At 39.7% G+C, this 25302-nt stretch overlaps 1 protein-coding gene across 9 annotated transcripts in view; it reads left to right on the forward strand.

The window, feature by feature from the left end:
* The first annotated feature begins 301 nt into the window (after positions 1-301).
* BIRC6 (baculoviral IAP repeat containing 6) overlaps positions 302-25302 on the forward strand; it is a 218531-nt gene continuing 193530 nt past the window's right edge. For 7 of the 9 annotated variants that reach the window (XR_004385497.1, XM_032881852.1, XM_032881858.1 and 4 more), the window contains exon 1: positions 302-635. Coding sequence is in view for 8 of the 9 variants with exons in the window: in XM_032881852.1 (XP_032737743.1) it covers positions 317-635 (319 nt within the window). In the remaining variant the exon portion in view is untranslated. The remainder of the gene's footprint in view (positions 636-25302) is intronic. The other 2 variants (XM_032881850.1, XM_032881853.1) reach the window with 1 other exon arrangement.

Genomic DNA, 25302 nt, shown 5'->3' on the forward strand with positions numbered 1-25302 from the left:
GAGTGGGGCGGGGCCCAGGCAGCGGCCACTCCCCAGGCTCAGGAGAAAAAAAAAAAAAACAACAAAAAACTGGGACATTGCGGACGAGAAGCGGGCGGGACCCGGGGCGCATGGCACGCGCCAGCTCTCCCGCGCATGCTCCAGCCACCCGCTACCCGCCCCCTCCCCAGGTCCCGCCTCTTTCGCTCCTTCTCCCCCTCCCCCGCCAACCTCCCTCCGAGCTTGGCCCCTCCGGGCGCACGGCCGACGTCCCGCGTGCGTGTCGGCGCCTGACTTCACTTCCGGCTAACGCGCTCCGCTTGCCCCCTGGCCCCGGATGGTGACTGGCGGCGGTGCTGCACCTCCCGGGACTGTCACTGAGCCGCTTCCCAGTGTGATTGTGCTGAGCGCAGGCCGGAAGATGGCGGCTGCGGCGGCCTCGGGCCCGGGCTGCTCCTCGGCGGCAGGGGCGGGAGCGGCCGGGGTCTCGGAGTGGCTGGTGCTGCGAGACGGCTGTATGCGCTGCGACGCCGACGGGCTGCACAGCCTCTCCTACCACCCGGCGCTCAACGCCATCCTAGCCGTCACCAGTCGTGGGACCATCAAAGTCATCGACGGCACCTCGGGGGCCACCCTGCAGGCCTCAGCGCTCAGCGGTGAGTGTGCGGCACGCCGGGCGGGGGCCGGGCCCGCCGCGGGAGGAGCCGGGCCCGCGGGATGCCGGGGAAGGAAGCCGCCCAGCCCCGGGGCTCGGCCTCCGGTGGAGGGGAAGCGGCGTGACGGGAATGGGGTGGCGGAGGGCAGGGCTGGGGGCTCAGGCCTGCCTGTGATCCGAGGCCCGGAAGCTGGTGGAGGAAGACCGTGGGGCTTAGCTTTTTCTGTGGCTGCAGGTGGGAAGAAAAGACTGGCGGGTCGGGGAGTGGTGGGAGTTGCCTTTCGGGCCTTGAGTGTCCGGTTTAGGTTGGTCCTCTGGGAGAGGTGAGTGAGGAGGCCTCGGAGCCCGGCACCTGAGAAGGGCAGGCCCCCGGGTCAGTTTTGGAGAAGGTGTCGGTGCTGCCTTCTGCTAGATCAGAGAGCGAACGGGTCGCCCGGTTGGTCCCGACGTGGGAGCCTGGTGGCGGGAGGCCAGTGTCGGAGCCGGCATCCAAGACCTTCTCTCCGGTGGAGAGAAGAGGATACTCGGCTGTTCGTACGACCCGCAGGTGCAGGGATGTACAGCCCGCTTCGCGCCGGAGGTGGGGGTGGGGTGCGCCTGGAGTGGGGGTGGGGAGGGAAGTAGGCGGGCCGGCTGCCTGAACTGTACCGTCGACGACTTCAGGACTCAGGCGGACGCCATGGAAGACTAGACCTTGTCCCCTAGCTCGGGGCTTCCAACTTCTACTCCCTAGTGATGAGAAACTCAGAGCCTGCAGTGTATGAAATATAGATTCCTTTGGGTTCGTGATGAGGTGAAACTTCAGGCCCTCCTTGTTTTACCACAGCGGGCTGAAAGTTAGGATTCGGAGGTATGTGTGAGTCTCCACAGTGGAGGAGAGCACTTCTGGGTGGAGTAAACGTTGTTCCAGGGACGGGCCTTTATGCATTAGGTGAACGCTCTGTCTACTGGAGTGGAGTGTTTTGGAATTAACTCTGGCTAAACTGTGTTTGGTGAGATGACATTTCATTTGCGGTTGAATGATGTATGGTTTAATTTAGATGTTATAAATTGAGATAGAAAAGTTAGTATATGAGTGAGTTAGACTCGTGCACAGAGGTGTGTATGACTGCATTCAGCAAAGTAGATTAGTTATGTGGCTAAACAATTCACTTAAATTTTAACAGACACAAATTTTTAACATACACAAGTAACATACACAAATAAGTTCGTTATTCTGGTTTGCTATGGAATAAGGCATGTAAGTTAATAGTAGTGTAGGGATAGAAGAATAAAGTAAGAGATTTAACTTTTGTCAATATGAGAGTTGTGAAAGAAATGGATTGTATATAGCTACAGAATATAAGCCTGGACCATATCTAAGATATGTCTAAGGGAAAGTTTTGGATTGTAGCCTTGTAATTTTTCTTTTCTTGGCTTAGGTAAAGGACAGGAGGGGTGTCTCAGATGTAACTATGAGTAGTAACTGCATTTTGGACGTAACAACCTGTCTCTGTGTATGAGTGGGAGATACTAATTAGTAATTGGATATCTTTCTTCTTAAACTCAAAATATTTCAGATATAGAAAGGTATAAAGAATAAGATGAACAACCATGTATTCCTGATTCTGTTAATGAAATAAAACATTAGAAAGTTGAAGCCTCCTCTCTGTCTCTTGGATTATATTCCTCCAATCCTCCTTCCCCCATGAGCATTCTTCTTAATTTGGTTTTATTGTTTTCACACGTTTTTAGTTTTTTAGCATACACTTGTATCTTTAAACAATATCTAATACTGTCTTTCATGATTTTAAACTTTGACCAATTGGTGTTATAATATATATATTTGAATTTTTTATAAAAAGCCATATTAATGGAAGGTTTAAAATGCTTTTGATAGAAAGGAGTCTAATGGGGAGTTTTTATGCTCGGAGCCTATGTTTGAGAAAAATAATGTGGTTGAGGAAATTGGGCATGTATGAGTGTGTCTGTTATGAAAGGGGGAGAAAATAGTCACTCTAGTGGTAGATTCCTAAAGGGGAAGGTTTGAGGATTTTAACACAAGATTAAAGGTACATGCATACATCATTGATTTGGGATAACTTAGCTGGCATATGATGGGGAATTTGTTAATTAGAAAAGTTTGGGATTGGATATAGTTGGGATGCCCGCACATTGAAGTTTGAGTATATGATTTGAAATATGTGGAAGAGTCTATGGTAAACAAAAGGATTACAGAAAAGGTTTGAAAGTAACAGTGGACAAAATCTGAAATGTTTTCATTTATGAGAATTGCAGTTATTGATAATTACCAGAGGTTGTATAGAGTCTTATGTATGTCATCTATTTGGGTGATTGGGGAGCAAATGCTGCTTTTTTTTTTTTTGTCTTGCCTGTTATATGTATGTATTTTACATACTTATTTAGGAGGTTTGCTTTTAATGATTAATAGAGGGTGACAGTCCTATAAATAGAATGAGGAGAAGGTGCCAGTAGTGACCATGGTCCTAAGATGACCCCTCTTTCCAGTTAAGGGGCAAGGAGCTACTTTGTTTTTTACCCTAGAGGAAAGACATCTTTGTGTGAAGGGAAAAAGAATGATGTAACCATTTGGAGTTTTATTGGGTGATAGGTGTCTTCTGAATGAGTTAGGTTGTAGGATTATGGGTAGCTTTCTAGAGTAGATTGAAAACTGAAGGATGGGAGGAGGATGTATATATATATTCAGTTGGGTAGCAGAGGTGGTGAATTTTTGGCTGTGTCTTCTAGTATATATCTGTATCTGATATACAGTGTTTGTAAATACACTTTCGTTAGATTAAGAGCCATCGGGTATAACATAGGTTAGGCAAGTTGCTCCTTTTTAGCATTTAAGAGTTAAGAATATTAGTGTTCTTAGGCTGATTCCTTGGCCTGGCATTCTTTGACTTCTACCAATCTCTCTAGTCTTGTCTCCCTATTTAGTTTTGTGAACTGGTTCATTTCATTTCCTTTCCTAACTGGGTAGTTTTGTTCTTTCTTGGAATGCACCAGTCCCCTCCAGGCATATCTTAGCCATTTTTTAGGTCCTAGAGCAAATCTTAACTTCCTGATTCTATTTGTCTGAAGCGATCCACTGAACCCCTACGCACATGTTGTCCTCTTAATGTCTATTTTAGTAATTTGGCAACTTACTGTTTGTGGTATGTTTTCTGTCTTGGACTATTTAAATTCCATTTAGCTTTTTGTGAATATAGGATGTCCATTTAACTATATTTAAAACTCTTTGTGGGAAGGAACATGTCCTCTTGTTTATATCCCTTCCTCAGGATGCCCAGTGCAAAATACTAATAAATACTTTTCAATTGTGTATAGAGGCTAATGAGTATGTTAAATAGGTGCTTCCTTACATACCAATTGCTAAATAAACACCTTTTCCCCCCCTTTCTTTTCTTAAATAGATTTTATTTTTTAGAGCAGTTTCAGGTTCATGGTAAAATTTACCAGAGTGTCTAGAGTTCCTAAATACCTCCTGTTCCCTCTGTACACACAACCTCCCTTCACTATCAGTGTGTTTGTTATGATCAGTGAACTTGCATTAACACATCATTATCACCCAGGTCTGTAGTTGACATTAGTGTTTACTTTTGGTGTTGTACATTCTGAGGGTTGTGAAAAATGGATATATCATATAGAATAGTTTCACTTTCAGGGGTGCCTGGGTAGCTCAGTAGGTTAAGCCTCTGCCTTAGGCTCAGGTCATGATCTCAGGGTCCTGGAATCGAGCCCCGCTTCTGGCTCTCTTCTCAGCAGGGAGCCTGCTTCCCTCCAGGACACCCCAGCCCCTGCCTCTCTGCCTACTTGTGATCTCTGTTAAATAAATAAATAAAGTCTTAAAAAAAAAAAAAAAGAATAGTTTCACTTTCATAAAAATCCTCTCTGTTCTGCCCATTCACCTGTCTCTCTCTCTTGCCCCTGCCATTCCCTGATTTTTTGACTGTATAGTTCTGCCTTTTCTGGAATGTTATATGGTTGGAATTATACAGTAGCCTTTTCAGTTTGGCTTCTTTCAGTTAAGAATATGCATTTAAGTTCTTCCATGTCTTTTCATGGTTTGGTAGCTCATTTGCTTTTTAGCATTGGATGATATTCCATTGTCTGGATGGACCGCAATTCATTTACCCATTCACCTACTGAAGGACATCTTGGTTGCTTCCAGGTTGTGGCAGTTATGAATAAAGTTGCTATAAGTATTTGTGTGCAGGTTTTTTTGTGGACTTATGTTCTTAGTTCATTTGGGCAAGTAGCAAGGAGCACGAATATCAGATTGAGTGTTAGGATTATGTTTAGTTTTGTAAGAAACTGCCAAACTGTTTCCAAAGCTGCTGTGCTATTTTGTTTTCCCAGTGCTAGTGAATGAGAGTTCCTGTTGCTCCACATCCTTCTCAGCATTTGCTATTTTTCTGTTTTGGATTGTGGCCATTCCTTTTTCTTTCATAAAGTATTTTTATTTATTTTTGAGAGAAAGCGAGACCAAGCATGGGGGGTGCAGAGAGAGAAATGGGCTCCCCAATGAGCAGGGAGCCTGATACGGGACTCAGTCCCAGGACCCAGAGATTACTACCTGAGCTGAAGACAGACACTTAACTGACTGAGCCACCCAGGCGCCCTGGATTGTGGCCATTCTAATCATAGGTGTGTAGTGGTATCTCATTGTTTTAATTTGCAGTTCCCTAATGACATAGGATGCTGACATCTTTTCACAGGCTAATTTGTGTACTTGGGATTTTGAAAATCAAAATAGCTCTCCATACACCACTTGACCATATTGTTTGTATTACTAGGCTTGTTCCTCTCTTTAGCTATAGTTTGTTCCTGCAATTTAGCGTAAAGGAAGGAGCCTGGTTGTGGAGATTGTTGGCTTAGGTTAAGATCCCAATTTCTGCTTTCCCTCACCTCCCAATTTAACTGTGTAACCTTGACTAAATTACTTAACATTTCTGTTCCAGTTTCCCCATTTGCAAAAGGGGGATATAATTGTCCTAATTATTAGGAGTGTTAGTACATGGAAAGTTCTTTGAACAGAACGTGTGTTTACTGTTCAAAAATATTTCTTCTATTTACTTGTAAATCTTCGTAAATACTCTTTTTTCTTTTTTATTTAAACCTTTTTGATATTCTGTGTTAAATCTTTTGAACTTCACCCTAAATTTGAACTTAGGAATTTTTCCTATTTACCACCTTTTACCATCCAGCAAAATCCATCCAGTTTTTGCTTTGATGTAAGAGTAAGGTATTTCTCATTTCTTCAGTTTATCTTTCCCCCCACCCTCCCTCCCTTATTTCCTTTCCCTTCCCCTCCCTCCCTTCTTTTTAATTTAAGCAATCTCTACACCCAACATGGGGCTCGAACTTATGGCCCTGAGATCAAGAGTCAGATGCTTTATTGACTGAGCCAGCCAGGTGTACCTATTTAGTATTTTCTTATTTAATTACTGGTGGTGTTTTCTCTTGATTTCTAAAATAGTGCCCTCCTCCCCTAAATATAGTACATTTTGTATTGTTTGCTTTTTTAATAAACTTTTTTGAGGGCACATAGAAAGAGAATGGGTGTTTATATTTTAGGTATTCCTGAATTTTGAATTTTAGCTCACTTACTAACTCAGTCTCTAAACTTCCTGAACTTCAGCTTTTTCCTTTGTAAATTAAGATGAACATTTAATAGAATGGTTGTATAGATTAAGTGGCAAACATGTTTAAAGTGCCTAATGCTGCTTGGCATATGTACATAGTGAATGTTAATTCTCCTAAGGTTCATGGGTACTTGCTATTGCCATGCTTCTCACTATTACTTTAAAAAATGGTCACTGACTTAGTGTTTATATACAGAGGACAGATAGGTATCATTGAAGTGTACATGGAAATGTAAATGCTGGTGACGAATATTATCTCTATTTGGAAGAATGTCTTTCAGTGTATTGGTGTGGCTTAACGTCAGAATGAAGTTAAGACTGTTGTATTACTAGTTCTTTGTGCACACGGATTGTTCATACACTGTAAATAAGTAACTGAGGATGAATGTGTGTGGGTAGTAATCAGTAGATGTTGTAGCATATGTGTACATCGTGTCTACAGTTTCTGAAGTGGGTTCCAGATTTCTGTCACCTGGAGGAAACTCCAGAGCTGCTCAGCGTTTTTATTTTTTTAATTTTTATTTTTTTAAAGATTTTATTTATTTATTTGACAGATTACAAGTAGGCAGAGAGGCAGGCGGAAGAGAGGGGGAAGGACATCTTGGTTGTCCTCTGTCCTTCCAGAGAGAGGGGGAAGCAGGCTCCCTGCTAAGCAGGGAGCCTGATGCGGGGCTCAATCCCAGGACCCTGGGATCATGACCTGAGCCAAAGGCAGAGGCTTTAACCCACTGAGCCACCCAGGTGCCCCTGCTCAGTGTTTTTAGACAAATAATCTAGTTTCAGATTTCTTTGTGAATATTTCCCTTTGACATTGACTTTGATTAGATATGAGAAATTTGCACGATGGTCATAAGTGAGAGAAAGATCACTGTACTCTACTCCAGTTGTGGTGGAGTTCAGATTGGGAGAATTTTTACATATTTATTTTTTGTTTGTTTTGAGCTTCTTGTTCAGACTTAAAGCCCAGAGCTGCCTGCTCTAAGAAGTTTTGGAGCATAGAAGACTAGTTAGGTTACCCTGTGTATTTCTCAAATATTTTTTTGGGATCAAATTCATACTTATTATCACTTTGTTAGAGGTAGAAAATATTTTTTTACTATTTCTGAAATTAAGCCTTGCGCTAATTTGGATAAAATGTAAAATCTTCCTGTAGGTCTGTTTTGGAAATTGTAAATGATTCATACAACTTCCTATTTCCTGACTTACCTTGGGAAGGTAAACCGAATCTCTTTCTAGTTATTCTTTTATGAAAGATAATGAACACAATATAGAGTTGGGATTTCAGTAGCCCTAGAAGATAGTTGTCTCCTGAATACATCCGAGTTCTTTTTTTTTTTCTTTTTTTAAGATTTTGTTTTATTTATTTGACAGAGATCACAAGTAGGCAGAGAAGCAGGCAGAGAGAGGGGGAAGCAGGCTCCCCGCTGAGCAGAGCACCAGGACCCTGGAATCATGACCTAAGCCAAAGGCAAAGGCTTTAACCCACTGAGCCACCCAGGCACCACCCTCCCCCCCTTTTATTTTTAAAGATTTTACTTATTTATTTGACAGAGCAAGCAAGCGCGCGCCTACACTCACAAGCAGGGGAGTGGCTGGCGGAGGGTGACGAAGAAGCAGGCTCCAGGGAGCCTGATGTGGGGCTCCATCCCAGGACCCTGGGATCATGACCTGAGTCGAAGGCGGATGCCTAATGACTGATCCACCCAGGTGCCCTGGGGAGAGAGTCTTAAACAGACTGTATGGGGAGCATGGAGCCTGGCTCCGTCTCATGACCCTGAGATCACGACCTGAGCTGAAACCAAGAGTCAAACTCTTAACCCAGACACCCCTTAATATTTTATATTTAAGTAATCTCTGTACCCAGTGTGAGGCTTGAACTCACAAACCTGAGACCAGGAGTTGCATTCTCTACCAACTGATCCAGCCAGGTGCCCCGGTTTGCTGTTTTACTAACAAAACATTTTCCCACAGTTAATTAGAGTGAATTTATATTAAAATTAAAAAAAATATTTTGCTCTGTTTTTAGAGCAAGAAAAATTGATCCAAATTTTATGTTCTCCAATCTTTTCCTAACTATTATCTGTTCAAGGATGGTTTTTCTCTAACAATAATTTAAGTCTTTTTGTAGTTATAGACTTGCTGAGGGTTTCTATAAGATATCAGCTTCTGGATCCAAACAGTTTGGGATTAAACCTTGGTTCTGTTTGATCTTGAAGTTCATCCCATAAAATGAGAATAGTAATAGTGTCTACCCTAGAAAGTGGTCGTATACATATATATATACAAGCTCAAAGTATTTTTTATTGTGTTTTCATTCTTTTGGTAGCAGTGGCTATTTAAATACTGCAGACATTTTTGCTGCAGATATGTGGTTGAAGTGGCAGTATTCTTACAGTTTTCCGTGTATATGGAAATGTGACTGAAATATAATGGACATAATTATAATAACTTTTGTATTCCAGGAGAGATATAGACTATGTAAGTTAATTGATTTTGGACTTAAAATTGTGAAAAGAGCAAGGTAATGTGAAGAACTAGTTGATTTATATTTATTTATACATTTATTGAACGTATGCTAGACGGGGGCACAAAAGAATCAAGGCAACATTTTGGCCTTTGAATGCATGCTTGGCGATGTGTTTAGGTAAATCTTTTTTTTTTAAGATTTTATTTATTTATTTATTTGACAGAAAGAGGCACAGTGAGAGAGGGAGCACAAGCAGGGGGTTGTGGGAGAGGGAGTAGCAGGCTTCCCACCAAGCAGGGAGCCCAATGCAGGGCTCAATCCCAGGACCCTGGGATCATGACCTGAGCCAAAGGCAGCTGGTTAATGGCTGCCCCTAGGTAAATCATTTTAGTGTAATGTTATAAGTACTATAACATAGATACGCAGAGTGCTGTGTGAGTACACAGGAGGTAGTTTCTTCAACCTGAGGGAAACAGAGAAGACTTCTCAAAGGAGGTTGCTTTTATGATTCATTTTGAAAGATGAGATGGTGGGAGGGAACGTTATAGGGATCATCATTTTAAGCTAGGGTGCTTGCTTGTGTGGAGGCATTGTGGTCTTTTTTTTTTTTTTTTAAAGGTTTTATTTATTTATTTGACAGATCACAAGTAGGCAAAGAGGCAGGCAGAGAGAGAGGAAGGGAAGCAGGCTCCCCGCTGAGCAGAGAGTCCGATGTGGGGCTTGATCCCAGGACCCTGAGATCATGACCTGAGCCGAAGGCAGCGACTTTAACCCACTGAACCACCCAGGCGCCCCAACATTGTGGTCTTTTAAAACATGGTAAAGTCAAGGAACAGAGAGAAGTTTTTGAAGGAAACCAGTTGAGAGTTTAGGATGTGTGAGGGTATGGTTAGAGTTGAAGCTGAGAGATAGGCAAAGACAAGATCATAATATGTTTTTTTAAGAAATCTTACTTGAGGGGCGCCTGGGTGGCTCAGTTGCTTTAAGCATCTGTCTTCACCTCAGGTCATGAATACAGGGTCCTGGGATTAAGCCCTGCATCAGGCTCCCTGCTCATTGGGAGGTCTGCTTCTCCCTCTCCCTCTGCCTCTCCCCTCTGCTTGTGCACACTCTCTCTTTCTCTCTTAAAACATAAAATAAATTCTTAGGAAAAAAAAGAAATTTGACATGATGTCAGTGGTAGGGAGCCATTGTAGGTTATTTCATAATAAAATTTGTTTTTAGAGAGGTTTGAAACTAATGCCCAGGTATGAGACGTGATGAGAGCTTTGTGTAAGTTAGTTTGAAAGGTAGGAACCATAATTTTTGGTGATTGTGGGGATGAGAGAGATGGATAGGTGAAAAGTACTCATGCATGGGTTCCTACTTTGGGTAACTGGATGAATGGTATTTATTAATTGAAGTAAGACAAGAAGATGTGGTAAGTAGTTTTTGTTGGAGGAGGTTGGGAGCAAGAGGGAGATAGTGACATTGGTTGTGTTAATTTTGCAGTTCTTGAAGGACATCCAAGTAGAGATGTCCAGAAGGCTTTGGGAATTCAAAGTTGAAGCTTCAGGATTTGGGAACACAGATTGGGAAGACATTGGCAATTAAAGAGAAAGCTGAGCCTAGTGGTTAAGGATGTTGGTTCTGGAGCCAGACTGCATTTCAGTTCATGATTCACCACTTATTATCTGTGCCCTTAGGCAAGATGCTTAACCTCTCTCTGCACACCTAACTCATGGGTTATTGGAAAGATTAAATAAACTGATACATGTAGGTACTGCTTAATCCACCATAAGCACACTAGTGTTACTTTTGTATTGTTGTTCTTAATTATAGTTAATTCAACAAGTATTTTTCTGCCATATAGGGATAATAAGATGAATTTAAAATCCCCACTGCCTCTCCATTTGGAAAGCTTTTAGAGGAGGTGATATCTTGGCTCTTGAAAGAAAAGGAGTTAGCCAGGTAGAGGGAACAGCACGAGTAAGAGAAGCAGGTGGTGTTTGTTATAAGCACATTGGTAGGGGTGCAGAGCACAAGGGTGGGAGTGATGAAATAGCCTGAGGATCTTGGATTTGGTCCCTTTGACCTGTGGTTACCATAATTTTCAGTGCGAGAACTCCTAGTTTAAGGTAAAAAATTTAGTGATCTGTTATTAGAGGAGCTGTGTTTTTAGCGTTGGTTGAGAAAATACTGCAAAAGGCTACTACTTTGAAATAATTTTTATTTTAGACTTATTACTATGTAATTTGAAAAATACTGCAACACAGGGGTGCCCAGGCGCCTGGGTGGCTTAGTCGGTTGAGCGTCTTGACTCTTGGTTTCAGCTCGGGTCATGATCTCATGGGTTGCGAGATGGAGCCCCATGGCAGGCTCCCTGCTGAGCAGGGATTTGTGCTTGAAAATTCTCTCCCTCTGCCACTCCCCGCCCTTGCACGCCTACATGCGATCTCTCACTCTCTCTCTAAAATAAATAAATATGTCTTTGAAAAACCTACTATAGCACAGGTGCTTTGGCCTTTCCTCCCTGCTGGTTTAGCTTTGAGATTTTCCCAGGGCATATTAGTCTGTTAAGGCTCTTCTGTCTGGCCTCTAACTTCAAAATTTTTTTGTTATTATCCCCTAACTTGTTCTTTTTGTTTCTGTGGGTTTGTTTAATGCCCTCTTTATTATCTTTTTAGTGAGACTTGGGAGGGAGCAGAAGTAAATGTGCACCCATTATAACCTTGTTTAACTGGCAATTTGTACTTGTAACCATACTTAAGTTGTTAAAATTTGGTACTTTGTCTTTAGCAGCAGTTGGCTGTAACTACAGATAGACTATAAACAGCAATAGATTGCTGTAATATAGTTTGTAAGAACAGCGGAGTAGGCAGGAGGTACCTTTCTTCTTTTTTTCAAGATTTTATTTATTTATATGACAGACAGAGATCACAAGTAGGCAGAGAGGCAGGCAGACAGAGAGGAGGAAGCAGGCTCCCTGCTGAGCGGAGAGCCCAATGTGGGGCTTGATCCCAGGACCCTGGGATCATGGACCTGAGCTAAAGGCAGAGGCCTTAACCCACCGAGCTATACAGGTGCCCCAGGAGGTACCTTTCTGATATGTGCATTATACTGTCCATGGCCTTATGACTTTGACAAGATAACTTCTGAGAGTTACCATCTTTAAAATGGGCTGGTGATTCCTTTTTTTTTTTTTTAAATTATTTTTATTTACTTATTTATTTTATAATTTTTTTTTTGCAAAGTAGGCTCCACATCCAGAGGGGGTTTGAACTCACAACCCTGAGATCAAGAGATGAATGTTTGGGCCTCCTGGGTGACTCAGTTGCTTAAGTGTATGCCCTCTGCTCAGGTCAGGATCCCCGGGTCCTGGGATCAAGCCCGGAGTCAGGCTGCCTGCTCAGTGCGGAGTCTGCTTCTCCTTTTCCTTCTGTCCCTTCCCTCTGCTTGTGCTCACTTGCTCTCTGTCAAGTAAATAAATAAAACCGTAAATAAATAAATAAATAAAAGATGAACTCCTTGGTTATAAAAAAGGAGATAATAGAAGTATATATACTTTATAGAATAAAAAAGGAGATAATAGAGGTATATATACTTTATAGAATAAAGTAATTGCTGTATAAAATAGCTTGTGACAAGAGCAGTGATTCTAAAAGGAGTAATTGTGGTCTCATTTGCGTGTTTAAATCAGGGATGTATTTTAGGAGAGATATTAAGGTTTATTCTTTTTTTAATATTTTATTTATTTATTTGACAGAGAGACACAGCGTGAGAGGGAACACACGCAGGAGGAGTGGGAGAGGGAGAAGCAGGCTTCCCACAGAGCAGGGATTCCGATGTGGGGCTCTATCCCAGGACTCTGGGATCATAACCTGAGCCGAAGGCAGACACTCAACAACTGAGCCACCCAGGCGCCCCATTAATGCCTACTCTTTAGGGGAAACGATAGAAGTGTTAGAATGGGCCAGATAGGAATGTTTTCTTTGAGATTTATTGTGGGTGCCAAGAATTTAAGCTATGATTTAAGTTCATGATTTGTTTCTGTACTTTGATTTATGAAGTGGGAGAGAATTAAGACTGGGGTGATGCATAAGGCAGTGTGTCCTCAGCCTTGATTGCTCATCAGAGTCATCAGGGGAATTTCAAAAAAATATTCTGCTTGGGTCCCAGTATTTTTTTTCTCCCCAGATTTTATTTATTTATTTATTTATTTATTTGAGAGAGAGACCATCCACGTATATTTAGGGGAGGGGGAAGAGCAGAGGTAGAGGGAGAGAGAATCTGAAGCAGACTGCGCCCAGAGCAAGGTACCCCACATGGGGCTCTGTCTCACGACCCCAGGGTTATGACCTGAGCCAAAATCAAGAGTCAGATGCTTAACTGACAGCCACCCAGGCACCCCTTGGGTCCCAGAATTCTGACGTAAGTGGTTTGGAGTGGAGCCCAGGCATACTTTTTTTTTTTTTTTTTTTAATTTTTCTTTTATTTTTTTATTTTTTTTTTAACACAATGCCAGGTTATTCTAATGTGCTTCTAGGTTTAGAGGTTCAAACTTCATGAGTAAGTTTGTTTGATAAGCCTGGGATTACACTAGAGACAGGTTTCATTTAAATTGAATAGTATTCTATTTACCTTTAATTTTAAGGGTAAGAGAAACCTCCGAAGTTAGTTTATCTGCTACTAAAATCTACCTCATTGTGTTTTAAATTGTATTAAATGACTGTATAATGAAATATTCTTATAAACAGCAGGGATATATCAAGGACCAAATTTCTCCTGCTTTCTATTTTGTCCTTCTCTGCTGTAATTCAGTTTTGTTTGATTTTTGAACCAGCTAAGTGCTGTGATACTTAATTACCAAGATACCACTATAGCCAAGGACAGTGACCTCATACTAAGGGCAGGAGTAAGGTAGGGGAAAATGGGGGTATGAAGGGTAGAGATGGCTGGGTTATCTGTACCAGATCAACTAGTTTCATGCCCGAACTGTCTTTGTTTACACTTCGTTTGTGTTAACAAACAAAACTGTGAGACTGTTGTATTTTACCACATAGTTTAGTTTTAATATATTAAAAAGTTCTTCAAAATCATAGAAAATGATTCATTTATTCAAAAACATTTATTGTGTGTCAGGCGCTGTTGATAAACTAGTTAACAAAGTCCTGGCTTTGCTAGAACTCATGATTTGGTAGGAAGAGATGTAATTCGCACACACTGTACCAAGCGGTGATAAATGCTGTTAAGAAATTAGAGCTGGTATGAGGTTGGAAATGGGCACATTTGTGCTGTGAGGTGGTCTGGGAGAGTCTCTCCAAAGTGGCCCTTGAGCAAAGAAAAAAAGTCTTTTTGCTTTTTTCTATTGTTGAATATATTTTTAAAGAAAGTTCTTTAGGGGCACCTGGGTGGCTCAGTTGTTAAACATCTGCCTTCAGCTCAGGTCATGATCCCAGGGTCCTGGGATCGACCCCCACATCAGGCTCCCTGCTCAGCCGGAAGCCTGCTTCTCCTTCTCCCACTACCCCTGCTTGTGTTTCCTCTCTCACTGTGTCAAATAAATAAATAAATAAATATGTGTATGTGTGTAATTTTTTTTTTAACTTTTTAAAGAGTTTATTTATTTGAGAGAGAAAGAGAGCTGGGTTCCATCCCAGGACCCTGAGATGATGACCTGAGCTGAAGGCAGAGGCTTTAACCCACTGAGCCACCCAGGCACCCCATTTTTTTTTTTTTTAAATACCTAAACAGTATTTCATTGTATGGATGTGTCATCATTTGTTTAGTCAGTCACTCAATGAAGGACACTTGTATGTTTTCAGCTTGGTGATTATGGATAGAGCTACTATAAACATTTGAGTAAAGTTTTGTGTGAATGTAAGATTTTATGTCTCTAGGGTAAATACGTAGAAATGGGATTACAGGACCATTTGGTAAGTGTATGTTTAATCTTACAAGAAGCTGTCAAACCAGGGTGCCTGTGGCTTAGTCTGTTAAGTGTTTGCCTTCAGCTCAGGTCATAATTCTGGGGTCTTGGGATCAAGCCCCTCCTAAGGCTTCCTGCTCAGTGGGGAGTCTGCTTCTCCCCTTCCTTCTGTTCCTCCCCGCTGCTCGTGTCTTTTCTCTCTCTCAAATAAATTAATTAAAAAAAAAAATCTTAAACAAGAAACTGTCCAACCTAGCATGGCTGTGCCATTATGTATTTTCATTAAAAATATATGAGTTCCACTTAATTCTGCATCCTTATAAGCATTTCTTATTATCTGTATATTGTTAAAAAGTCAATAGTACCCAAAGTGTTTCTACAGATTCAGTGCAATCTCTGTCACAATTCCAGCGATGTTTTTTGCAGAAATAGAAAAACCCACCTAAAATTCATGTAGAATCTCAAGGGATTCTACAAAGCATTCTTTGAAGAAGAAGAACAGTGTTGGAGGACTCCCATTTCAAAGCTTAATACAGTTTTACAGTAACCAAAACAGTGTGGTACTGGTGTAGACTAATGTAATAGAGAGCACGGAAATAAGCCCTCACATATGTGGCGAATGGTTTTTGTAAGTAGGCCAACACCATTCAGTGGGGGAAAGGACAATCTCTTCAAGAAATTGTGCTGAGGAAACTTGGATATCCACTTTGCAAAAGAATGAAGTTGAACCCTTAAATGGAAGAGCTACAACTAGAAAGCTCTTAGAGGAAAACAAAGGGGGAAGCTTCATGACGTTGGATTTGGCAGTGATATTTTGGATATGACATCAAAAGCACAGGCAACCAAAGAAAAAATAGACAAGTTGGACTTCATCAAAATGAAAACTTGTGCATTGAAAGACACTATCAACAGATTAAAACAGCAAACCACAGAATATGAGAAAATACTTGCAAATCACATATCTAGGTATATATAAAAAATTAATATCCAGACTGTATAGAGAACTTTAACATCTCAACAACAAAAAAATAAACAACCCAATTAAGGAATGAGCAAAATACTTGAATAGATCTTTCTTCAGAGAAGAAATACAAATGGCCAAAAAAGCACATAAAAAGATGGTCAACATCACTAATATTTTGGGAAATATAAATTAAAATCTAGTGTGATACCACTTCCCACCCATTAGAGTGACTATCATTAAATATAATAATAAGTGTTGGCAAGGATGTGGAGAATTGGAACCCTTGTATTGTATTCTCTTGGTGGATGTAAAATAGTGCGGGTGTTACGGAAAATGGTATGGTGTTTCCTCAAACAATTGAAATTACTTTGGTAATTTTATGGTATCACAATTCCACATCTTGGTATATACCCCAAAGAATTGAAAGCAGGGCCTTGAAAAAATATTTGTACACTGTGTTCATAGCAGCATTATTCCCAGTAGTCAAAAGTAGAAGCTACCCAAGTGTCCATTGATGGATCTATGGATAAACAAAATATGGTAAAAAGGAAGGACATTTTCTCTGTCTGTCAAATGAATAAATAAAATCTTTAAAAAAAAATTAAAAAAAATCATGTAATGTGATTTGTCCAGCTTTATTCTTTTTTTTTTTTTTAAGATTTTATTTATTTATTTGACAGAGATCACAAGTAGGCAGAGAGGTAGGCAGAGAGAGAGGGAGGAGGAAGCAGGCTCGCCACTGAGTAGAGAGCCTGATGCGGGGCTCGATCCCAGAACCCTGAGATCATGACCCAAGCTGAAGGCAGAAGCTTAACCCACTGAGCCACCCAGGCACCCCTGTCCAACTTTATTCTTTATCAGTTAGATGTTCCAATTCTTTTGTCTTTTCAAATAAATTTTATTTTTTTAAGAAGATTTTATTTAAGACAGAAAGGGAGCAAGAGGAGGGAGAGGGAGCACGAGCAGGGGGAAGGGCATAGGGAGAAGGAGAAGCAGACTCCCCACTGAGCAGGGAGCTCAACATGGTGCTCCATCCCACAACTCCACAATCATGACCTGAGCCAAAGATAGACGCTTAACCGACTGAGCCACTCATTGTGGAGCCCACCAGTGGGGCCTGAACTCACAGCCCTGAGATCAGGACCTCAGTAGAGATCAAGAGTGAGAAGCTTAACCGATTGAGCCACCTTGGTGCCTCTCCTGCTGGGATTTTGATAGAAATTGCATCAAATCTCTAGAGTAATTTGGGGATATTGACATCTTTACTATATTGACTCTTCCAGTCCCTAACCGTGGTTTCATTTAAGTTTTTGATTTCTTTAACTATTCTTTCATACTTTTCAGCATGCATATTCTGCATACTTTCTGTATATAACTAAGTATTAACATTTTTAAAAAAGATTTTATTTATTTGACACAAAGAGAGAGCACAAGCAGGGGAATGGCAGGCAGGAGAAGTAGGCTCCCTGCTGAACAAGGAGCCCAATGCGTGGCTCAGTCCCAGGACTCTGGGATCATGACCTGAGCCAAAGGCAGATTCTTCACCAATGGAGCCACCCAGGCGCCCTTATTTTTATATTTTTAAATCTATCATAAGCTGGTTTTTGTAGATTTCAGCTTCAGATTTCTAGTATATTGAAGTACAGTTGACTGATTTTTATGTATTGATTTTGTTTACTATAACCTTGCTAAACTCATTTATTAGCTCTAGGAGTTTTGTTTTTATTTTTAGATTTTCTATATAGGTTAATCATGTTGTCTGCGAATAGGGACAGTTTAATTTGTTCCTTTCTAATCTTCATGGCATTTAAATTCTTCTCATTTTTTATTGCAGTGGCTAGAATTTCCAATACGATACTGAATAGGAATGGTGAGAGTGTGTCTTTGGATTGTTCCTGATTTTAGGGGGAAAGTATTCAGTGTTTTACCATTAATTATGTTGATAGTGTTAGGATCTTTGTAGCTGTCCTTTATCAGGTTGAGCAAATTCCCTTTCATTTCTAATTTGCTCAATTTTTTTTTTTTTAATCCTGAAAGGATATTATATTTTACCGAATGCATCTATTCATGTAGGTTTTCTTCTTTAAGCTGTAGTGTGTGGTAGCTTGTATTGATTGATTCTTGAATATTGCACCAGTTCAGTGTTCCTGCTATAACTGTACTTGGTCCTGGCATGTTATTCTTTTTATATTTGCTAAATTCCATTTGCTTTTATTTTGTGGAGGGTGTTTGCATCGATATGCGTGAGGGATAATGGTGTATAGTTTTTTTTGTGCTATCTTTTTCTAGACTTGGCTTCAGGTTTAATGCTGGTTTCATAAAATGAGTTTGAAAGTATTCCCTTCTCTTTATTGGAGAAGAATTGTGTAGAATTGTTGTTACTTGTTACTTAAATGTTTGATAAAATTCTGCAATAAAGTCAGATAGGCCTAGAGGTTTCTTTGGAATATTTCTAACTATGAATTCAGTTTCCTCCATTCAGATTATCTGTTTTCATACACAGGAAGTTTTGGTACTTTGTGGTTTCAAGCAATTGATACATTTCACCTCTACCTTCAAATTTATATGTGTAGATCTGTACTTATTATTCCCGTATTATCTTTTTAAGTTTGTAGTATCATGTTTGTTTGTTTTGACAGTCTGAGTTTTCAGATTTATTTATGTTGGCCACCTAAGTTGTCATGTGCATAGTGTTGTTCATAGTATTTTCTTATTTAATTCCTTTCGATCTCTGCAGGATCTATAGTGTATTTTCTCTTTCTTGATGTTATTGGTAATTTGTGTCTTTTTTCTTTGCTAGCCTCGGCTAGAGATTTACTAATTTTACTAATCTTTTCAAAGAACCCTTTTTTGCTTGTGTTGATTTTCTCTATTTTTATTTTTGTTTTCATTAATCCCTGCTCCTATCATTATTAATTTTATTTTGCTTGTTATTTATTTACTTTGCTTTTCTTTTTCTAGTTTTTTATTTTTATTTTTTCTTAAGATTTTATTTACTTATTTGAGAGAGAGAGAGAGCATGACAGAAGGGAGCCCAGTGCGGGACTCAGTCCCGGGACTCCAGGACCATGACCTGAGCTGAAGACAGGCGGTCAGTGGCTTTAACCAACTGAGCCACACAGGCACCCTTTTTCCTAGTTTTTTTTTTTTTTTTTTTTTAAATAGAACGCTTAGATTATTGATTTGAGACCTTCTTCCCCACCCCCGTATAAGAATTTAGTTCCTACATATTTCATTCTAAGCAGTGCTTTATTTGCATATGACACATTGATATATTTTCATTTTCATCCCAATTAAAAATATTTTCTGAATTATCTGAAACTTGTGTATTGACATGTGGATTATTTAGAAGTATGTTGTTTATTTTCCAGGTATTTCCTCTTATATTTCTGTGATTGATTTCTACTTAAATACATTATGGTCAGAGAACATACTCCTAATTTCACTTCTTATATGTTTGTTAAAGTCTGTTTTATGACCCAGGATATGGTCTATCTTGGTGAATATTCTATGTATACTTGAAAAGAATGTGCATTCTACTTCTGATAGGTGGAGTATTTTAAAAATCTTATTCACTGATGGTGGTGTTCAGTTTCTCTATATTGCTGGTGGTTTTTTTTTATCTACTCTTCTATTAGAGAGGAGTGTTGAAGTCTCCAGCTGTAATTTGGATGCCTTTTTCTTCTCAGTTCCATTAATTTTTGCTGTATGTGATTTTTTTTATTTTTTATTTTTTTATTTTAAGAGTGGGCAGGGGCAAAGGGAGAGGAAGAAACCAGAGTCTTAAGTAGGCTTCACCGTATGGGGCTTGATCTCAGGATCCTAAGATCATGACCTGAGCTGAAATCAGAGGGCTTACCCAACTGAGTCATCTAGGTTCCCAGCTGTGTGTGTTTTGAAGTTCTGTTAGGTGTATATGTATTTAGGATTGCTTTTTCTTCTTTGTGAATTGGTCCTTTTATCATGTAATGACCTCATTTATCTCTGGTTATTTTCTTTGCTCTGATCTTTGTCTAATGTAAGTATAGCTACTTCATCTTTTCTTTAATTAATGTTTGCCTGAAATCTCTTTTCTCATCCTTTCATTTTTATACTTTCATTTATTTTTATTTTAAATTTTTATTTTAATTTTTAATTAATTTTTTAAAAGTTTATTTATTTATTTATTTGACAGAGAAGAGAGAGAGACAGCCAGAGAGGAAACACAAGCAGGGGGAGTGGGAGAGGGAGAAGCAGGCTTCCTGCTGAGCAGCAAGCCCAGTGCAGGACTCAATCCCAGGACCCTGGGACCTTGACCTGAGCTGGCAGCAGACACTTACTGACTGAGCTACCCAGATGCCCCTATTTTTATTTTTAAAAGATTTTATTTATTTATTTTAGAGAGCTCATGCGCCTGTGGAGTAAGAGCTGGGGGAGACATAGAGGGAGAGGGAGAGAGAATCTGAAGCAGACTCCACACTGAGTGCGAAGCCCTTCATGGGGTTCAGTCCCACCACCGTGAGATCATGACCTGAGTGGAAACCAAGAGTCAGATGCTTAACTAACTGGGCCTCTGATTTCTCTGTGTGTGTGTGGCTTGAACTTAACCCTGAGATCATGACCCGAGCTGAAATCAAAAGTTGGTTGCTGAGCCACCAGGTGCCCTGTGTTTTTTGTATTTTTAAGTAATCTCTGCACCCGAGGTGGTGCTTGAACTTAAAATCCCGAGATCAAGAGTGACACTATCAAGTGAGCCAGCCAGGTGCTCCTTACCTTTATTCTCTTAGAAAGGTAAAAGTTTCTTACAGATATCATAGAATTGGATTGTATATGTGTTTTTCAATTCATTGTGACAATTGGTATTTTAATATGTATATAGGCTGTTTATATTTAATGTAATTGATATTTTAAATTAAATATTCTATTTTATTAATTACTTCCTCCCTATTCCTTTACTTCTTCTCTCTCTCTCTCTCTTTTTTTTTTTTTTAAGATTTTATTTATTTATTTGACAGAGAGAGAGAGCACAAGCAGGGGGAGAAGCAGAGGGAGAGGGCGAAGCAGACTCTTCACTGAGCAGAGCCTGATGAGGGGCTTGATCCCAGGACCCTGGGATCATGATCTGAGCTGAAGGCAGATGCTTGAATGAGCCACCCAGGTGCCCCTGATTTTTTTTTAAGTAGAGTCTTCCCAAGGTGCATGGGCTTGAACTCACGAGCTTTTGATAAAGAGTCATGTGTTCCCCTGACTGAGTCCCCCCAGGTGTCCCTCATTATTTGATATCTTTAATTATTTTAACTTTTTATTTTTTTACTGTAATTATGTGTATATGTTTTTTGTAGTTACTTGAGGGACTGCAATATATATACTTTTCACAGTGTATTTAGAATCAGTACTTTACCACTTTAAATGGAATGTAGGAACCTTTTTACTGTATTGTGCTCTCCCCTCTTTATAAGTTAGTTTACTTGTATATTACATCTACATACATTAGAAACCTTCTCAGACAATGTAATAAGTTTTGCTTTCATTTGTCAAATATATTTTAAAAGAACTGAGGCTAAGAATCATTGGTTATATTCACTATATCTGTTGGTCTTCCCTCATTTCTCATACTCTTTTAAGTTTTCTGAAATGATTTTTCTTTTTTTATTTTTTAATTTTATTTTTTATAAACCTATATATTTTTCCCCCCCCAGGGGTACAGGTCTGTGAATCGCCAGGTTTACACACTTCACAGCACGTGAAATGATTTTTCTTATACTTGATGAACTTCTTTTGCAGTTCTTTTTGAGTAGCTTTGCTGGCAAAATTTCTCTCTAGTATTCTTTCATCCAAGAAAGTATTTCACCGTCATTTCTTTTTTTTTTTTTTAAGATTTTATTTATTTATTTGACAGAGAGAGATCACAAGTAGGCAGAGAGGCAGGCAGAGAGAGAGGAAGGAAAGCAGGCTCCCCGCTGAGCAGAGAGCCCAATGTGGGGCTCAATCCCAGGACCCTGGGATCATGATCTGAGCCGAAAGCAGAGGCTTTAACCCACTGAGCCACCCAGGTGCCCCATTCACCTTCATTTCTGATGGATATTTTTGTCAGCAAATTTCTTGTTCTCTAGTACTTAAAAAAATGGTCTACTTCTTAATGAACCCTGTGGTTTTTAATGATAAATGTTTTTATTGTATTATTACTTCCATGTAAGTAATGTGTCCTTTTTGTCTGTTTGCTTTCAAGATTTTTGTTAGTTTTCAGAAACTTACTGTGTCTGGCTGTGAATTTTAACCTGTTTTGTGACGTTTTCCCTTCTGGGAAAGAATATCTGTACTAATGCAGGTTTTTAGTGTCAATAAGGGGTCTGCAAACCCTTGTAGCTCTCAGGCTATCTCCTAATTTTATAAATAAAGTGTTACTGGCGCACATCCACAACCATTTATTTACATGTTGGCTATGGCTGCCTTTGTGCTACAGTGGCAGAGGTGAGTAATGGTGAGAGAGGCTATTTATCTTGTGAACCCTAAAATATTTACTCTCTGGCCCTTTTCACAAGTTTGCTGATTTCTGTTGTAGATGGAGGAATTTGAGTTTTTCCTCTATTAAAATTTCCTGCTCAATTTTTAAAAACTTTATCCATGTAGGTTTAAAAGTCACTTCACAAATAACTTTTTTTAAAAAAAGGATTTATTTATTTTAGAGAGAAAGAGAGTGGCAGAGGGCACACAGAAGCAGGGATAGGGGCAGATAGAAAAAATTTCAAGAAGCCTCCCCACTGAGCACAGAGCCTGACATGGGGCTCAAGAGTAGGCTGCTTAACTGAGCCACCCAGACATCCCTTACAGATTACTTATTCACAGAGTTCTAAAAAGGTGCAGTATGTGGTACAGGGTATGTGCCATGGGTTTTTCCTTCTATTTAAAAGCCAAAAATAACTTTTTAGCCAACTCTTCTTGGAAAACATAATAAACATTAGTTAAGCATAGCTTATCTTTCTTTGAGAAATTTATTTTCAGATATTTTAAACTCATAAGGCAAATGAAATAATAAATGGTTCATGCCAAAATGGGATTTAAGTTTTTTAAAGGTAGTCTTGGGAGATATAATTTAAGTATAGGTTGTAAGTTTATCAGTATTATTGGTAACATTAAGATATATCGAGTGTTTAATAGTAATGCAACTAAAATCCTGAATTAGAGCATCATGAATAAAAGTATAACTCATAATATTTTACAAGACTTTGAAAACATGTTTTCTGAGTGACAGTCAAGCTCTATTATAGGTTTCTTCATCTCTTTTATTCTTTCTGTACTTAAAATGGCTATTCTTACAACTAAAAATAAGTGTTGAATTTACCTGATTGTGAAACCTGTGTTTTTTGTTTTGTTTTATTTGTTCGTTTATTTTGGCTGTACAAACACTAAGTTCTGGGTCAGACTTAAACACCCATGGATTTTGTTTTTAGCTGACATTAGAGGATTTCTGTCTTGTCTTGTTGCTTCCTAAGTAAGAAAGACTTGCTCAAACATGTAAGAAGTTGAAAAGTTCCAAAAATATTCTTTGTTCATTGCAAGATACTTTTCTTGCACAGAAATCTAGGATTTTTTCTCAAGATTTCATTTATTTATTTATTTATTTATTTAAAATTTTAATTTATTTATTTGACAGGGAGAGAGAGAGAGCACAAGTAGGTGGAGCAGCAGGCAGAGGGAGAGGGAGAATCAGGCCCCCCCACAGAGCAAGGAGCCTGACATGGGGCTTGATCCCAGGACCCTGGGATCACGACCCAAGCCGAAGGTAGTTGCTTAACCAACTGAGCCACCCAGGCACCCCTTAAGAGGTTTTTTTTTAAAAGATTTTATTTATTTATTTGACAGAGAGAGATCACAAATAGGCAGAGAGGCAGGCAGAGAGAGGGGGAAGCAGGCTCCCCGCTGAGCAGAGCCTGATGTGGGACTTGATCCCAGGACCCCGAGATCATGACCTGAGCCGAAGGCAGAGGTGTAACCCACTGAGCCACCCACATGCCAAGATTTTATTTTAAATAATCTCTCTACCCAATATGGGGCTCAGACTCAAAACCCCCGATCGAGTTGCATGCTGTACTGACTGAGCCAGCCAGGTGCCCCATCTAGGACTTTTCTAGGGACAGGTGAGTAAAGCTCATCTTGAGCATACTGTCAGGGTATATTAACCAAGCTCTCCTCTCAAAAATAAAGTCTTCAGCCTAGTAAAAAAATTGAGAGAAAGTGTCTGTAGTGGGTTTAATAATCTTACCTCAAAATTCATGTCTATGTGAAACCTCAGACTGTGCCAGAAGGTCCTTCAGAGGGATATGGCTGATAATACCATCCTTTCTACCCCCTGTGCAGTAACTGGATGACCTTCCCTAACTAAGGTCAAAAACTGGGAATGAACTCATCCTAATGAACATAGTCTTAATGCATGCTGCTATACTGGCCTGAAGAAACTGCCAAAAAGACTCCTTGATCAGTGTGCATTACTTTGAGTGCTAGTATTGTGTAGTGTATAAGAAGTTGTAAAAACAGTGCTGACTTTCTTTCAGTCAGGATCTGTTGAGGAATCTCTAGTGGTGTGATATGGTTAGAATTTTCTAGGGTTGCATGGAAACACATCTAGAAACTACACTGGTGTAGTGTCTTGACACATATTTTATACCTCTCTTGGGAACTTTTAACAGAATTATAATTTCAATAATTCATTACTTAAATGCACATACCTATAACAGTAAAGCAGAATTTGCAGTTTGTTCTTCAAAATTTTATAGTTATGGGGGGGCAGGGCATATATTGGAATTCTAAGTGCCTTCTACTCTGTTTTGCTGGAAGCCTAAAAAGATTTTTTTTTCCCCCCTAAGAGTTATTTGTTTGAGAGAGAGAGAGAGATCTCACTTGAACGTGAGTTGGGGAGGGACAGTGGGAGAGGGAGAGTCTCAAGCAGACTCCCTGCTGAGCTCTTAGCAGGACATGGGACTCTATCTCATGACGCCAAGATCATGACCTGAGCTGAACGCAAGAGTCAGTTGCTCAGCCAATTGAGATACCCAGGCTCCTCATAAAGAATAGTTCTTAAAAATATTTACTGTTAATGAGTTTTGGAGTTTTGAAACAATTTTTGCAAGTTCTTATACAATTTTACCCTGAGTTTTTATAATTTGTCTTTCTTGTGGTTTTACCTAGATATTAGAAGTGCTAGGTAAATATGCCTGTTATTGTGTTACAGAGATTATTTTCCTGTGTGCTAACATGTATTTCAAACTTTGAATTCTGAGACTGAACTATAGATTATTGTTTTGTTTTGTGTAGATAATGAATTTGTTCCAGTCAGTTTTGTAATTCCTCCAAGTTGTCTGTTAGCATCCAAAAGAACTATAATAATCTGAGATTAAGAATACCACCCCAGTATTCATTGATTATAACATGTTTTATAGTTGACCTAGGATTGAAAACCAGGACTCTGATTTATTTCCATTTTTCTACTTTTGTATCATTAGGTAATAGCAGAGCTAGTTAACTGGGATGTTCTGTAAAGTTGTATTGGGAGTTTAGAATCAGGTGGACCGGCGGCAGGATTACTTGCCCACAGGGGTTTATTTTTTCTAATAGAATAAAGTTTCATAATTGATCATTCTTTCAAGTCTTCTTATAGAGACTCTATTTGTGGCAGAAACACTTAACATTAATCTCCTTATA

Source organism: Lontra canadensis, unplaced genomic scaffold, assembly GCF_010015895.1.
Source record: "Lontra canadensis isolate GAN:19392208 unplaced genomic scaffold, GSC_riverotter_1.0 scaffold78, whole genome shotgun sequence".
NCBI classification, from domain to species: domain Eukaryota; kingdom Metazoa; phylum Chordata; class Mammalia; order Carnivora; family Mustelidae; genus Lontra; species Lontra canadensis.